This window comes from Cnephaeus nilssonii, assembly GCF_951640355.1.
Source record: "Cnephaeus nilssonii genome assembly, chromosome: 4".
Classification (NCBI taxonomy): Eukaryota; Metazoa; Chordata; class Mammalia; order Chiroptera; family Vespertilionidae; genus Cnephaeus; species Cnephaeus nilssonii.
In genome coordinates this window covers 64,037,004-64,054,099 of record NC_137075.1, presented here as the reverse complement: position 1 = coordinate 64,054,099, position 17,096 = coordinate 64,037,004, and the positions used below count along the sequence as shown (strand labels likewise).

General features: G+C 42.4%; 1 protein-coding gene across 1 annotated transcript in view; it reads right to left on the bottom strand.

The window, feature by feature from the left end:
- TRIP4 (thyroid hormone receptor interactor 4) overlaps window positions 1–17,096 on the bottom strand; it is a 78,919-nt gene that overhangs the window by 39,147 nt on the left and 22,676 nt on the right. Inside the window, exons 6-7 of the mRNA XM_079767787.1 lie at window positions 8,226–8,355; window positions 5,824–6,039 (exon numbers count right to left, since the gene is read on the bottom strand). Of these exons, the coding sequence (XP_079623913.1) occupies window positions 5,824–6,039; window positions 8,226–8,355 (346 nt within the window). The remainder of the gene's footprint in view (window positions 1–5,823; window positions 6,040–8,225; window positions 8,356–17,096) is intronic.

Below are 17,096 nucleotides of genomic sequence, written 5' to 3'. Positions count from 1 at the left end.
AGTTCCAGAATGCTAAGAAAATAGGTAGAGCCCACTATAATCATTTATCTGTCTAACCAGATTATTAAAAATGCAAGGATTAGAAAAGTTGCCTAGAAAAAATCTGACCCACAGAAGAGTATTCTATGGCAGCCTATTTACTCAACACATTCAATTACTCCTCTGCTCACTCAGGAGTCCCTCTCTCCATTCCTCCATGATGATATGAATTCTAGCCTTGCTTCAAGGCCCAGAAGTTCTAATGAGGCCCTCTACTGGCCCCACACAAAAGTGCTTCCTTTCTCTGAAGTGCTGTAGCATCTACTATTTAGTCACTGGATACATCCTATGGTCGTGTTTGCTATGGCTATTTGGCTCTATATGATAATGTTCATTGGTGGAACTAATTCTATTGGAGAGTAAGAGATCATAGGTCCTGCAGGAACTGTATCTTATTCTACGCTATACATTACTTGCTGCTTTACTCCATGTCCCTGCTGGATGTTTGACAAATGTGGATGATGATGATTCTGAGACACAACGTAATGAAAAGCTTCTACCAGTAGGAAAGACTGAACCTGACCTTGAATACAATTAAAGAGTTACTTGTTAGGAACCTGTTATATAGAAGGCAACTTAAAAGGTGTAGAAGACATGGTTCCTCCTTTTAAGAAAGCTTTGAGTCTAATTGGCAGGTTTAAGACAGCTATAAAGATGATGAACAAAACATGAGAGGATGTAATTAATATGAGGCAAAATCCATTTGGTGGTTATAATCCTATCATCCCATGTGCTGTACTAAGCAGGTTCAAGAGAGAGAGGTAGACATTTGAAAGGCAAAAATTGGGAGAGGGATTTCCAAACCAAGGAAAAAGTAAAAACAAAGGCATGAAGCTTAAAACAAAACAGTATAAGAATTTGAAGGAAGAGATGAGTCTAAAATAAGGCAGGGACAGTAGGATTTGAAGAAGAGAAATAGATTTAAGACATAGTACAGTGGTAAGTATATCCAGAACTCCATAATATATAAAAGAAATAATACAAATAGCTAATGAATACATTTTTAGAATGTTCGAAATGTGAATAAAAATTATGATGAAATGAAAAAAAATTATGATGAAATGCCATTTTTCATGTGTCAGAATGGCAATTTTTTTTTAATCCTCACCTGAGAGTATGTTTTTTAATGATTTGAGAGAGGAAGAGAGAGAGAGAAAGAGAGAGAGAAAGAGAAAGGGAGAGAGAGAGAAATGTGAGAGAGAAATACGGATTGGTTGCCTACCGTACGCACCCTGACAGGGATTGAACCTGCAATCAATGTATGTGCCCTGAACAGAAATTGAACCCACAGGTTTTGGTGTACAGGATGATGCTCCAACCAAATGAGCCACCTAGCTGAGGCAGAATGGCAAATAATTTTTTAAAATATATTTTTATTGATTTCAGAAAGGAAGGGAGAGGAAGAGCGAGATAGAAACATCAATGATGAGAGAGAATCATTGATGGGCTGCCTCCTACACGCCCCCCACAGGGGATTGAGCCTGCAACCCAGGCATGTGCCCCTGACCAGAATCAAACCCGGGATCCTTCAGTCTGCAGGCTGACACTCTATCCACTGAACCAAAGCAGCTAGGGCGAGAATGGCAAATAATTTTTTAAATTGTTGAGAAGCGAATAAAGAAACTAGCATTTGATATCTGGTATGCAGCTGATAAGTCAAAAAGCATGCACAATTTAAATTTTGAGATACTGTCCAGTTTCCCTTCTAAAAGGCTGAACCCTTTCTTATCATCATCATCATACCTAATAAAATGGTAATATGCAAATTACCATCACTCCGCTACGCCCATGATTGGGCCGGCTGGAGGCGTGGGGGGCGGGACTCAGGGTGGCCGATTGGCTGGCGGTAGGAGCAGGGGGCGGGGACTCGCGAGTCCCCGACCCCCGCCGGCTTAAACGGCCGGCGCTGCTTAGGCCGGCGCTGCAGAAGACGCTGGTGGCGGAACTCGGGGTGGCCGATTGCGTGGCTGCTGGCACCAGTTTTCCGCCAGCAGCAGTTTTCCTCTGGCCACCCGCCCGATTGGAGCGCCTCCCGATTGGAGTTCCTATCGGGGTGGCCAATCGTGCTGGCGGGAGGCGCTCTGATCAGCGGGTGGCCAGAGGAAAACTGCTGCTGGCAGATAACTGGTGCCAGCAGCCAGGTGAAGGAAAAGTCTATTGCACGAAACTTCGTGCAACGGGCTCCTAGTTAGATATAAAATGATTTTTAATGTAAAAGCAATCCATTTTTATTATGAAAAAACTGAAAAATACAAATAGAAAGAAAAAGAATTCCTAAACCCATCACCCAGAAGTAATTTCATTTTTTTCTTTATATCTGTGTATCATATACATAATAGATGAGAACAAATAATTATTTTGGAGCTAGTAGCAGAATTTCCTGAAGGGAGAGAATAAACTTTGTTTAGGAAAATTTGATTATGGAGTTGCCAGGTATGAAAGAGAAAAGCCAAGGACTTGGCCTTGTGAAAAACACTTCTCTGTTCACTAATATTCTTTTGTGTGTGTGTGTGTGTGTGTGTGTGTGTGAGAGAGAGAGAGAGAGAGAGAGAGAGAGAGAGAGAGAGAGAGAGGTGTCATTTTCAAAACAGAAAACAGGGCAAGATCTCTATGTGCTTTCTTTTCGTTGGAGCCAATATGCGTATCTCTTCTCAACTCTAAGTAGCCAAAATGGCAATTTTTTTTTCAATAGGCTTTATTTTTTATAGCAGCTTTAGTTTCACAGCACAACTGAATGTAAGGTGCAGAGATTTCCCATACACTCATACTCCTTTGTCCCCACACATGCAGAGCTTCCCCCATTATCAAACATCCTTCACTAAAGTGGTACATTTGTAACAATCAGCCTACACTGAGACATCATTATCACCCAAAATCCACAGTGTATATTACAGTTCACTCTTGATATTGAGGCTGTACCATTTAATTTAATTTAATTAATTTATTTGTTTATTTATTTTTGGGGGATCCTATGCTCCTCCTTCTGTGTTGTATGTGTGATTTTACATACACACACACACACACACACACACACACACAGTTTAGAATTAGACAGGCCCTTTGTTGTGTAGTTCACACTGGTCACTGTTCATGCTCAGGTGAACAAAGGGCAGTAGGCACCGCAAAGTCTAGTCCTGCTTGTGTTTATCTCCTAAAAAGGCATCTATGGGATGGGAATAGGGGGATGAGGACAATTATGTGATACCATAATCAATAAAGAAATTTAAAAAAAAACATAGATTACAAATTATCATTAATGTAAACCTGCTTAAACACCACCTCAAGTATTAAAATAAATATATATTAACTATTATAAAGATTTAGGGTAGGTAGCAAAAGAAAAAAAACTGGGTATGTTTTCTCACTTTATTGCCTCAAACTGTAATATGGAAAATTATACATATAGTAGATATAAAAAAAAAAAAGAAATGAATCTAAACTCACACACACACACAAAAGAAAGGCATCTAATTGTATGGTATATAATTGCCTGATCACTAAGCTTTACACTTGAAAGAGGTTGTACCATTTTAATACTCCCATCCACAGTCAAAGAGCACACCTATTTTCTTACACTCACAAATTATGCAATATTATATATATTTATTTCAACCAATTTAATGGTACATATGTTTAAAAATATGCACTTTTTTAATTTTGGTTAATCCTCACCAAAGATATTTTTCCATTGATTTTTTTTTTTTTTTAAGTGAGAGTGGAAGGGAGGGGGAGAGACAGAGAGAAACATCAATGTGAGAGAGACACATCGACTGGTTGCCTCTTGCACGCACCCAACCAGGGCTGGGGATCGAGCTTGCAACTGAGGTACGTGCCCTTGATAGGAATCAAACCTGGAACCTTTCAGTCTGTGGGCCAAGGCTCTCTTCACTGAGCCAAACCAGCGAGGGCTAAAAATTGGCATTTCTTTGATAAGTAGTTGAGTATCTTTTCAAACATTTAATGACTTTTTATTTTTTCACCAATAAATTGTCTATTCTTAGCCTTTGATCATTTTTCTACTGGATTTTTAAAAATACATTTTTACTGATTTTTAGAGAGGGAGAGAGAAACATCGGTGTGAAAGTGTAACATGGATGGGCTGCCTCCTGCACATACCCTACCAGGGATGGAGCCCACAACCTGGGCATATGCCCTTGACCAGGAATCAAACCGGCAACCTCCTGGTGCACCAGATGATGCCCAACCAACTGAGCCACAGTGGCAGGATGTAATCTTTTTCTTTTTTTTAATATATATATATATATATATATATATATATATATATATATATATATATTTATTGATTGATTGATTTCAGAGAGGAAGGGAGATAGAAACATCAATGATGAGAGAGAATCATTGATTGGCTGCCTCCTGCACGCCCCCTATTGGGGGGGATTGAGCCTGCAACCCGGGCAAGTGCCCTTGGCCAGAATCAAATCTGGGACCTTTTAATCCGCAAGCCGATGCTCTATCCACTGAGCCAAACTGGCTAGGGCTAGTCTTTTTCTTTTAATTTGTAGAAGGCCTTTATATATTACGAGAGGCCTGGTACACGAATTCTTGCACAGGTGGGGTCCGGCCGGCCTGTCCTGATGGGGGTTGATGAGGGCTGGGCTGTTGGGGGGTAGGGAATGCAGGAGGTTGGCAGGCTGGACCCACACCCGATGCGGGGGGGGGGGGGCGGCAATCAGGAGTTGGGACAGTGGGGGGGGCATAGGAGGTTAGCTGGCCAGCCCTGCCCCCAATCCAGCTGGCTGGGGGGAGGGCCCCCCCAATCAGGCCAGTTGGCCAGCCGCAGTGTGCATCATAGAGACTGGTCATTCCGGTCACTTGGCTTTTATATATATAGATGGATGTTAGTCTTGGTTAAATGTTGAAAATATTTCCTCCAAGTCTGTTACTTTTTTACTTTATTTTAAATATCTTATGTCTTTTGACTTCTGGGTTTTGTATCCTACTTAAAAAGAGATTTATCACACCAAAACTATAACTATATCCTCCTATATACTTGTTTCTGATTCTTTTATTTCTTTTACATTTAACTCTTTAGTCAAACTATCACAGAATTATTTTTTTTTAAAGGTCATGAGTTATCTTTTTTTAAAATATTTTTATTGATTTCAGAGAAGAAGGAAGAGGGAGAGAGAGGTAGAGATAGAAACATCAATGATGAGAGAGAATCATCGATCAGCTGCCTCCTGCAAGCTCCCCACTGGGGATTGAGCCTGCAACCCGGGCATGTGCCCTTGACCAGAATCAAACCCAGGACCATTCAGTCTGCAGGCCAATGCTCTATCCACTGAGCCAAACCAGCGGGGCCACAGAATGATTTGAGTTAGAGATCTACTGTAGATATTTTCTAAGCTGGTGGCCAATCATCCCATCATATATTTAATCCTTTCCTTACTATTTAGAAATATTACCTTTATCAATTACTAAATTTACACACATATAGACACACACCCATGCACACATACACACACTATACAGACACACAGGTTTCCTTCTGGAGTCTACTGTTTCATTACTTATTCCTGTGCCCAAACTGTATCTCATTTTTTTAAAGTTATTTTTTAAAAATAAAACTACTGTAAGGATCTAGTAGGACAAGTTCCCCTCCCTGTTCATTTTCAAAATTTTCTTAGCTACTCTTACATGTTTCTATTCCAAATGAATATATTATTTTTTTAAATCAACAAGAATAACAGATCCATAAGATGGGGTAAATCTTTTACAATCAAACCATCCCCTTTCAGACCTTTTCTGCTGCTATTCACTTACTTGCTATGATATTCGGCTAGTGGATTTTCATCTTCCACGATCTTCCTGCCTGCAAAGTCAATGGTGATCTTCTTAGAAAGCCGAGAGGCATGTCGAAATTCTCTCAGCTCCTCCTCTCGCTTCTGCAAAGTTTCCCGCTCAATTTTGGATAACCACTGGTTAGAATCACTGGCAAAGTAATCTGACTCATCATCAATTACTTGGGTCCTTCGAATACTAAGGAAAAGAAAAACAACAACACATGGCAATTAGGTCACCTACTGACAAATAGGAACTTGATAACTGGGAAACTGCTTCAAGGCAACTCACTCTTATGCTGTCCTAAAGGTTATTATCTCAAATATGGAGGTCCAAGAATGTTCTAAAACCAGGTCAAGCTCTGCCTGGTTCCTAGCTTCTGCATATTAATTATCTCCACTGCAAGCTTAGCTCAGCTTCTAAAACTAATCTCATCGCCAGGCAGGAAAAGACACAGCACCATAATCCACTGTCCTTCTAGCTTTCTTAATACAGTACTCTAGTCCTCATCTTCTGAAATCTGGGCTTCTGCCTGGTTTTGCTGCAGCTGAGTTCATGTCTTGGCAACTTACTTAATATGATAGTCCCTCTATAACTGGGACTTAGTCTATTCTTGTTAGGCCCAACTGCTACCCTTTCCCTTAGAAACTGGTGTTCTAATCTGGACTCTCAGCCCTGTGGCTTATTCTTAGGACACTTACTACTCTACTACTATACGTCAGTCCCCCTTCCCCAAATCTCCAATCCCTTACTAATATACTGGCCAAGTTCTGAATATGATAATCAGGCCTCTTCCTAACAAAGAAACTGAGAACCAGAAGTAATCTTGATGATCCACTCTCTCATTCTACAGATAATAAACCCAGGGCTCACAGAAGTTAAGTAATACTCTAAAATAACAAATCGCCCTAGCCGGTTTGGCTCAGTGGATAGAGTGTTGGTCTGTGGACTGAAGGGTCCTGGGTTCAATTCTGGTCAAGGGCATGTATCTAGGTTGCAGGCTCCTCCCGGGTCCAGGCCCTGGTCAGGGCGCGTGCAGGAGGCAACCAATGGATGTGTTTCTCTCACATCAATATTTCTATCTTTCCCTCTCTCTTCCACTCTCTCTAAAAATCAATGGAAAATTATCGTGTGAGGATTAACAAATAATAATAATAAAATGACAAGTCAACTGGATTTGCACATAATTACAAGTTTGTAATATACATAATTATAGGGAAACATTCAAATCATATTCATATAGTGATTTCAATTACTCAAGATTCAGCTTGAATTATAAAAGTTTTAAGGTAGACTGACAGTGGGAAGCTTAAGAGGGCTCAGGAGAAAATTGGTCCTATATATGAATCTAAATAATGCAAGTGGTACCCTTGAACACATCCACAAAAGGGCAACATCAATAGAGAGACACTTTTCCAGTTTTTACTTATCAAGAAATATACTCCATTTCTAATTCTATTTCTAATGTTAAGTTTTATTGAGTAGGTATAAAAGTTATATTTAAAGGATTAAGAGTAAATATGGAGTTACAAACCTAGTAATAGGCTTAAGAAATAGTTTTCAAAGTTATATCTTATGTATTCATAGCAAATAGTTTGGTAGTAGAAGGTGTGTCTAACCAAAGGATTAAAAACACACATACACAAAGAATTGTAATGCCAGGGATAGACTACCAGGTCAGTTACAGTAAGTAAGAGATTTGGGGTCTAAGAACCCTCACATGGCCATTTGAGAAGTGAGCATTTACGTCCTATTTAAATTTTTTTTCTTTTTACCATTAACTAATTTTCAATATATGTATTTGGTCTCAAATAAGAAGAAAATGAAAGAGAAAGAAATAGAAAATAGAACTAGTAAATTCTGTCTCTTAAAGAGAAGTCAGTGGTTAAATAACAAAAGTGTAGGAATGTAAAAGCTAATTGAGAAACATTTTAATATATTAATCATTGAATCAGAAAACTAATTTAGTGTCAATGATATGGCGTTACCTACACTCGCCCAGAGGCAACATCTCATAGATATTCTGCAGCCCAACACAACAGTTTGCACGTGGTAGGCACTCTAATGTATATGATGACTAAATGTCTGTAAGTGAAACAAGTGGGGAATTATTCAACCCAAAGCAACTTTCCGGGGGTATACTAGCATGTGTCAAAAAAAAAAAAAAATTCTCAGTAGGATCCACTTGATAGGAGCCTATCTTATTCAAACATGGATTTAAAAAATACATATAGGCCTCCTATGTAGGGCATCCAAGCTTTTCTTTCCCTGTAATCTTTTTCATACTCCACCCCTAAGAATGTATCAAGTGCCAAAATAATTTCTTAATAAGCAGAATCTGTGGACTAGTCTACTTCTTAGCATTTATTCTAATCATATCATACCTAGTTCTATCAAACTCTAACAGTTTGTCTTTATGCTTGATAGCCTTCTCCAGACCAGACTTAAATCGCAACTCTTGATGAGGAAGAAGGTCCTTAGTAGAGATGTCCACTTTTCCAGAATTCTCCATTCCTAAAATTCAATAAGAAAATCAAATGGTGTCAGCTTACAATACAAATTAGTTGTATCACTGTGTAGCAAAAAATAAGATCTGGCTCTGCCCTGATGACCTACAGCCTTCATTTCAATGGAAAACAAACAAGTACACAGGCAGTGCTTGGCACATAGTAGATTCTCAATAAATGTTAAGCTCCATTTCTTCCCTTATGGAAATTTGGATCACCAAGAGGTACCAAACTGTTTAACAACACAATATTAAATGCCTTAAAAATGAAAAACTTTATTGAGTAGGACTGAATATCACCTTTAAACATACTTTTATATATTAAAACTAAAAACTAAATAATGGAAGAAATAGCCTGGCTGGTGTGGCTCAGTGGTTGAGCATTGACCTGTGAACCCGGAGGTCACAGTTCAATTCCTGGTCAGGGCACATGGCCAGATTGCAAGCTTGATCCCCAGTAGGGGGCATGCAGGAGGCAGACGATCAATGATTCTCTCTCATCATTGATGTTTCTATCTCTCTCTCCCTCTCCCTTCCTCTGTGAAATCAATAAAAAAATATTTTTTAAAAATAAGTAGATAATGAAAGAAACAGAGGAGAAATTGCAGAAAGAAAATAGAAATAATGAGAACTTAACAGATGCAAAGGCACTTAATATATATTATTTAATACTCATACTAACCTTGTCAGAAAGTTTGTATTATCTGTTTTACAGATAAACAAAGTTCAGAAATAATTACTGAATTCACTCAGAAATTAGAAAGTAAAAATAAAATTTAAACTTAGGTCTAAGTAAATAAAGCCCACATTCATTCCTTTGCCCTGTGTTATCTTCTTCGTGACAGCATACTATAAATCTATAACTCCCAGAAAAAGAGCCATAAATTATGACAAAACCAAGATCTAAAAGTGGTTAGGAAAACAACTAGGCTATAATGAAGGCTGAGCATTCTCTTTATCTAAAACTCTAGGCCTGCTCAAAATCCTATTAAATCTTTCTTTTAAAATTTAAAAACAGCCCTGGCCGGTGTGGCTCAGGTGGTTAGAGTATTGTCCTAGGCACCGAAGAGTCATGAGTCTATTCTGGGTCAGGGCACATACCCAGGTTGTGGGTTTGATCCTGATTGAGGTGCCTATGAGAGGCAACCGATTGATGTCTCTCTCTCTCTCTCTCCCTTCCTCTCTCTCTGGAATCAATGAAAAAACTCACATCCTCGGATGAGGATTAAAAAAAAAAAAAAAATTTAGCCCAGCCAGCTTGGCTTAGTAGTTGAGCATCTACCTATGAACCAGGAAGTCACAGTTCGATTCTCGGTCAAGGCACATGCCCGAGTTGCAGGCTCAATCCCCAGTGTGGGGCATGCAGGAGGCAGTCGATTAGTGATTCTATCTCATCACTGATGCTTCTATCTCTCTCCCCCTAAACCTTCCTCTCTGAAATCAATAAAAATATATATTTTTTAAAAACATACAGACACAAAAAAAGACAGCAAGAGATTGATTCTTATATTCTGAATGTTAAAAAAGCACTTAGAACTAACTTTTCTCATAATAATGACTTTAAAGAAATCCTAATTAAAAAAATATGGAGGGGACTTCCAGTCAAGATGGTCATGTAGGTAAATGCAGCATGAAAATCCTCCCACAACCATGTCAAAATTACAACTAAACTTACAAAACAACCATCATTCTGAACAGCCTGAAATCTAGCTGAATGTTAGTTCAACAATTAGGGATTTATAGAAGAAGCGACATTGAGACTGCAGGAGGGGCAGAGACATAAAACAGGCTGGTCCCACAGCCACGTGAGCCAGATAAAAATTGAAAGAAGCCCTGGCGGGTTTCTCAGTGGTTAGAGCATTGCCCAGTGGACTAAAGGGTTGCAGCTTCGATTCCGGTCAAAGGCACATACCTCAGTTGCAAGCTTGACTCCCTCCCCGGTGAGGGAGCGTGCGGTAGGCAATCAATCAATGTTTCTCTCTCCCCGTCCCTTCTACTCTCTCTATAAATCAGTGGAAAGAATGTCCTTGGGTGAGGATAAACAAAAATCTACCTAATAAAAGAGTAACATGCTAATTGACCGTACCTTCACAACACCCACCAGCCAATCAGGAATGAGCATGCAAATTAACCCAACAAAGATGGTGGGTTAATTTGCATATGCAGGCGCCGAGCGGCCAGGGGCAGGGCGGGACGCTTGCGTTCCGCACCACCCCAGCCACTCTGGACCTCTGGGCAGCGTGGGAAGGTGGAAAGGCAGCTCCGGCCAGAGCGAAGGCGGTGCCGGCAGCCAGGGGAAGGAAGGCCCATTCTTGCACAAATCTTCGTGCATCGGGCCTCTAGTAAGTAAGTAAGTAAGTAAGTAAGTAAATAAATAAATGATTATTTACTCTGGATGTTATCTTACCTAATAATAGACAAACATGTAAATTAACCGTACCTCCACTACGTCCACCAGCCAATCAGGAGCGAGTATGCGAATTAACCCAACAAATACAGCGGTTAATTTGCATACGTGGGTGCGGAGCGAAGACTGAAGACAGCGTAGAAGGAAACCAAGCACTGCAGAAGGGAGCAAAGCGGCGAAGAAGGGAGTCAGGCAGCGGAGAAGGGAGGGAGCGAGGCAGTGGAGACAGGAGGGAGCGAGGCAGCAGACATAAGAGAGTGAGGCAGCAGACACGGGAGGGAGAGAGGCAGCAGAGACGGGAGGGAGCGAGGCAGCAGACACGGGAGGTGACCAGGCCTGCAGGGGAGGGCAGTTGGTGGGGACCAGGCCTGTAGGGGAGGGCAGTTGGTGGGGACCAGGCCTGCAAGGGAGGGAAGTTGGGGACGACCAGGCCTGCAGGGGAGGGAAGTTGGGGGTGACCAAACCTGCAGAGGAGGGCAGTTGGGGGCGACCAGGCCAGCAGGGGAGGGCAGTTAGGGGTGACCAGGCTGGCAGGGGAGGGCAGTTAGGGGCAATCAGACTGGCAGGGGAGGGCATTTGGGGGGGACCAGGCCTGCAGGGGAGGGCAGTTGTGGGGGACCAGGCATGCAGGGGAGAGCAGTTGGGGGGAACTAGGCCTGCAGGGGAGGGCAGTTGGGGGCAACCAGGCCAGCAGGGGAGCAGTTAGGCGTCAATCAGGCTGGCAGGGGAGTGGTTAGGAGGTGATGAGGCTGGCAGGCAGAAGCAGTTAGGGGCAATCAGGCAGGCAGGCAGGCAAGCGGTTGGGGGCCAGCAATCTCAAATTGTGAGAGGGATGTCCAACTGCCCGTTTAGGCCCGATCCTGGTGGGACATCCCCCGAGGGGTCCCAGATTGGAGAGGGTGCAGGCTGGGCTGAGGGACACCCCACCCCGTGCATGAATTTCATGCACTGGGCCTCTAGTCAGAAACATATGGGGAAGAACTGAATTGTCTGACATCAGGGGGAAAGCTGGCAGGGGACAGCTCTTTACTAGATAAAAGTGCTGACAGAGACCATTCTTCTTTTTCTGAGATCCTCCTCCCCAACATAGCCAGCAGGCACCACATCTGACTCTCCATCAACCTGGTTCACAGTGTTCACTCCACCCTGGTGATTCCTTGAGGCCCTGCCCCACCCAATTTGTAGGCCCACCCAAGCTGTTTCCAGCAGCTTTTCCATACAAACTGCCTGTCTTAGCTCCTGCTGCAGACTTTCCTATAATCTCTTAAAGGTTCAAAAACTGCAAACAAGCAGCACCTGACCTTGGCATGCCCCATATCTCTTGCTAAGTGGCCCCAAGCCTGGCACTAGCAGCAGCTAGCCTTGGTTTGCAACATAGCCTCTCCTGTGCACCTCCAAGATCAGCATAAGTAGCAGCCATCTGCAGATCACTCTGTAGCTCGTGCTGGGTGCCCCAGGCAGAGCACAGGCAGCAGCTGACTTGTACCTCTTAAGAGGCCCCATAGCCAGTGTACTCAGTGAACAGCTTTAGAGCATGACGGATTACAACCCTACCTCATCCAAGAGTGACAAATTCAAAGGGCAAACTTGATGAGCACCAAAGCCCTACTGAAGCAAATACTGCTGGATAGGATCAGCTCCAGTACAGCAGCTCTTCTGCTGTAATCAGGTGATCCTTGCAGCCTGGGGGAGGGGGATGTCAATCCCTCCCAGTACTGCCAATAGCAATCAAAACTCAACTACAACAGGACACTGCACACAGCCCATACAGAGGTGTAAACTGGAGTTCCCAGCTTGGGAGACTGGGGAGACTATGTCACCAGACCCTAAAGGACACCTAATACGCAAGACCACTATACCAGGTCTGGGAGAGGTAGCAGTTCTACCTAATACATAGCAACACACTTAGGGAAGCAGCCAAAATGCAGAGACAAAGAAACAGATCCCAAATGAAAGAACAGAAGAAATCTCCAGGAAAAGAACTAAATGAAATGGAAGCAAGCAAACTACCAGATACAGAGTTCAAAACAATGGCTATCAGGATGCTCAAGGAACTTAGTGAGAATTCAACAGCATGAAAAAGAACATAGAAACCATTAAAAAAAAAAAGTCTGAAATGAAGGGAACAATAACTGAAATTAAGAATAATTTACAGAGAATCAACAGTAGTAGATTAAACCGAGAATCAAATCAGCAATTTGGAATATAAGGAAGCAAAAAAACCCAATCAGAGAACCAAGATGGCAGCGTAGGTAAGCACTTGTACTCACTACCTCCCACAACTACTAGTAAAATATAGCACAACCATCATCCAGAACTGCCTGAAAGCTGGCTGAATGGAAGTCACACTGAGACTGATAGGAAGGCCAGAGGCATGGAATGTGCTGGACCTGCACTCATATGTAATGCCTTTTTAATTGGGAGGGAGGTTGTCTCTGTGGAGCACCCCCGTGAGGAGCAAAGGGTCCCAGCCCCATACCAGACTCCTAGACCAGGCTCTAAGAGCTGGAAAAAGAACTCCCCATAATTATGGGGAGTAAAAACCAGCGGGGATTGGGGCTCAGTGGTACGGAGGCTGCTGGAGACCCAGCTGTTCCTCTTAAAGGGCTGGCCCAAGAAGGAACTTACAAAGTCCTGCTTACTCTGAGCTCCAGCACCAAGACAAGGCTCTAGGGGACACAGACACATATGAGGAGGAACTGGATTGTCTGCCAATGGGGCAGGAACTCGGGCAGCTTTCTCCCAGGCAGAGGTGTTCACAGGGGTCATAGGTCTTATGCTAGGACCTCCCCAGTTGCAGGGCTGACTGGCAGCCATTTCTGTTTGCTCCGCCCTGGTAATTCCCTGAGACACTACCCCATCCAATTTGCAGCCCTACTCAATCTGTACAGCAGCTTTTGCATATGAATGGCCTGTCCTTGCCCAGGCTTCAGACTTTGCTAAAATCTCTCAAACAAACTGCACTGATCAGGGAGCCCCAAACCTATCAATAAAATGCCCAAGACCCGGCATTAGCATCAGCCTGCCTTGCTTTGCAGCTGGGCCTTGCCTGGGCACTTTCAAACCTGATATAAATAGGAGGAATCTGAAGATCTCTCTGTAGCTCCTGCTGGGTGGCCCTAGGCAGTGGCTGATTTTACACCTCCCTTGAGCCCCAAGAGCCAGTGCACTCAGAGGACAGCGTCAGACCATACTAGATTACAACTCTACACATCCATAAGCAACACACTCAAGGGGCAGACTCAGTTAGCACCAAAACCCCACTGAGGAGAGTCCTGCTCCATCAGGGTGTCCCCTGCACAGCAGCTTTCCCACTGTAGTCACAGCTGGTCCTCACAGCCAATTGGCCTGGAAGTCAATTCCTCCCAGTGACACCAATAGCAATCAAGTCTCAACTACAACAAGACTGTGCACACAGCCTACAAAGGGGTGCACGGAGGCTAAGCCACTGGGCCCTATAGGACACTTATCAACAAAATGCCCAAGACCCGGCACTAGCACCAGCCTGCCTTGCTTTACAGCTGGGCCTTGCCGGGGCACTTCCAAACTACACAGGCCACTCTACCAACTGAAGGAGACATAGCAGCTCTACCCAATACATATAAACAAACACAGGGAAGCAGCCAAAATGTGGAGACAAAGAAACATGTTACAAATTAAAGAAATGGAAGAAAGCAAACTACTGAATATACAGTTCAAAATCATGGTTATAAGGTTACACAAGAATCTTATTAATGAGAGCTTCAAGGGATTTAGTGACTTTCAAGGATCTTACTGAGAATGCCCCAAAAATGGAAAAGGATCAGTCAGAAATTAAGCATACACTGAGTGAAATAAATAATAATATACAGGGATTCAACAGTAGAGGATTCTAAGAACTAAATCAATGATTTGAAATATGAGGAAGAAAAAAACACCCAATCAAAAGAGAAAAAAGAAAAAATAATTAAAAAATATGAAGATAGTGTAAGAAACCTCTGGGACAACTTCAAATGTATTATGGGGGTGACAGAAGAAGAGAGAGAGCAAGACATTAAAAACCTATTTGAAGAAATAATGACAGAAAACTTTCCCTACCTGGTAAAAGAAATAGACTTACAAGTCCAGGGAGTGCAGAGAGTCCCAAACAGGAGGAACCAAAAGAGGACCACACCAAGACACGTCATAATTAAAATACCAAGGGTTAAAGACAACGAATCTTAAAAGCAGCAAGAGAAAAGCAGTTTAGCCGAAACCGGTTTGGCTCGGTGGATAGAGCGTCGGTCTGAGGACTGAAAGGTTCCAGGTTCGATTCTGGTCAAGGGCATGTACATTGGTTGCGGGCACATCCCCGGTAGGGGGTGTGCAGGAGGCAGCTGGTCGATGTTTCTCTCTCATCGATGTTTCTAGCTCTCTATCCCTCTCCCTTCCTCTCTGTAAAAAAATCAATAAAATATATTTAAAAAAAAGAAAGAGAAAAGCAGTTTAGTTACCTACAAGGGAGCACCCATATGCCTGTCAGCTGATTTCTCAATAAGAACTATGCAGGCCAGAAGGGAGTGGCAAGAAATATTCAAAGTGATGAATAACAAGGACCTACAACCAAGATTACTCTACCCAGCAAAACTATCATCTAGAATTGAAGGTCAGATAAAGAGCTTCACAGACAAGAATAAGCTAAAGAAGCTCATCACCACCAAACCAGTATTACATGAAATGCTGAAAGGTATTCTCTAAGAAAAGGAAGAGGAAGAAAAAGATTTAAAAAATGAATAAAAAGGCAATAAATATCAACAACTGAATCTAAACATAAAAAATAAACGAATAAGAAATCTAATGAACAGAATTAACTTGTGAATAAAATAGAATCAGAAGCATGGAAATGGAACATATGGACGATTCTCAGAGGGAAGGAGGGGGCGGGAAGGGATTAAACAAAGATCTTATATGCATATTAGAGGTGGATTTGTGCACCGGTGGGGTCCCTTGGCCTGGCCTGCGCCCTCTCGCAATCTGGGACCACTTGGGGGATGTCAGACTACCGTTTTCGGCCCGATCCCCGCAGGCCAGGCCGAGAGACCCACCGGTGCACGAATCCATGCACCAGGCCTCTAGTATGCATATAAGATCTTTGGTTAATCTCTTCCCGCCCTTCCCTCGGCCCCCTTCCCTCTGAGATTCATCAGTCTGTCCCATGTTTCCATGCCTGTGGTTTCCACTCCTGCGTTGAGCATCTGCCCCCTTGTGGGTCAGTGCACGTCATAGCTACCAGCCAGTCAGCCGGTTGCTTAGGCTTTTATATAGATAGATATGCATTACTTATGGACATAAACAATAGAGTGATGAAGGCCTGGGGCAGGAACCAGGTGGAGGGGGGAAGTAGGGGGGAAAAAGAGGAACATCTGTAATACTCTCAACAATAAAGATGAAAAAATAATAAACAGAAAAAGAAACACAAAATAATCAGAGCAGCAAAAAGTGCCTGGCTGGTCTGGTTCAGTGGTTGAGCATCGACCTATGAACCAGGAGGTCATGGTTCGATTCCCAGTTGCGGCACATGCCCAGATTGCAGGCTCGATCCCTGGCTGGGGGACATGTAGGAGGCACTCGATTGATGATTCTCTCTCATCATTGATGTGTGTTTTTTTTTCTCTCTCTCTCCCACCCCTCCCTTCCTCTTGGAAATAAAAAAAAAAAAAAAGTGTTGTTTTTTTTAAAGAAAAAGGACTACGAAGAAATGAGGATAGTGTAAGGAGCTTCTGGGACAACTTCAAGCATAACAAGATTTGTATCATGGGGTGCCAGAAGGAGAAGAGAGAGACAAAAATATTAAAAACCTATTTGAAAAAGAAATGCCAAAAAATTCCCTAACCTGGTGAAGAAAATAGACATACAAGTCTAGGAAGCACAGATAGTCCAAAACAAGTTGAGTCCAAAGAGGCCCCACACCAAGACACATCATAATTAAAATGCAAAAAGTTACAGACAAAGACAGAATCTTAAAAGCAGAAAGAAAAAAAGAGTTCATTACCTGTGAGGTAGCTCCCCTAGACTAGAAGGGGTTAGCAAGAAATATTCAAAGTGATGAAAAGCAAGAACCTACAACCAAAATTACTTCATGCAGCAAAGCTATCATTTAGAACCATAGGACAGATGAAGACCTTCCCAGATAAGAAAAAGCTAAAGGAGTTCATCGGCACCAAACCAGTATTATATTAAGAGTTAAAGGATCTTCTTTAAGAAAATGAATTTAAAAAATCAAAAATTTGAATAATAAAATGGCAATAAATACATACCTACCAACAACTGAATCTAAAAAAACAAAATAAATGAACAAGCAGAATAGAAACAGACTTAGATACA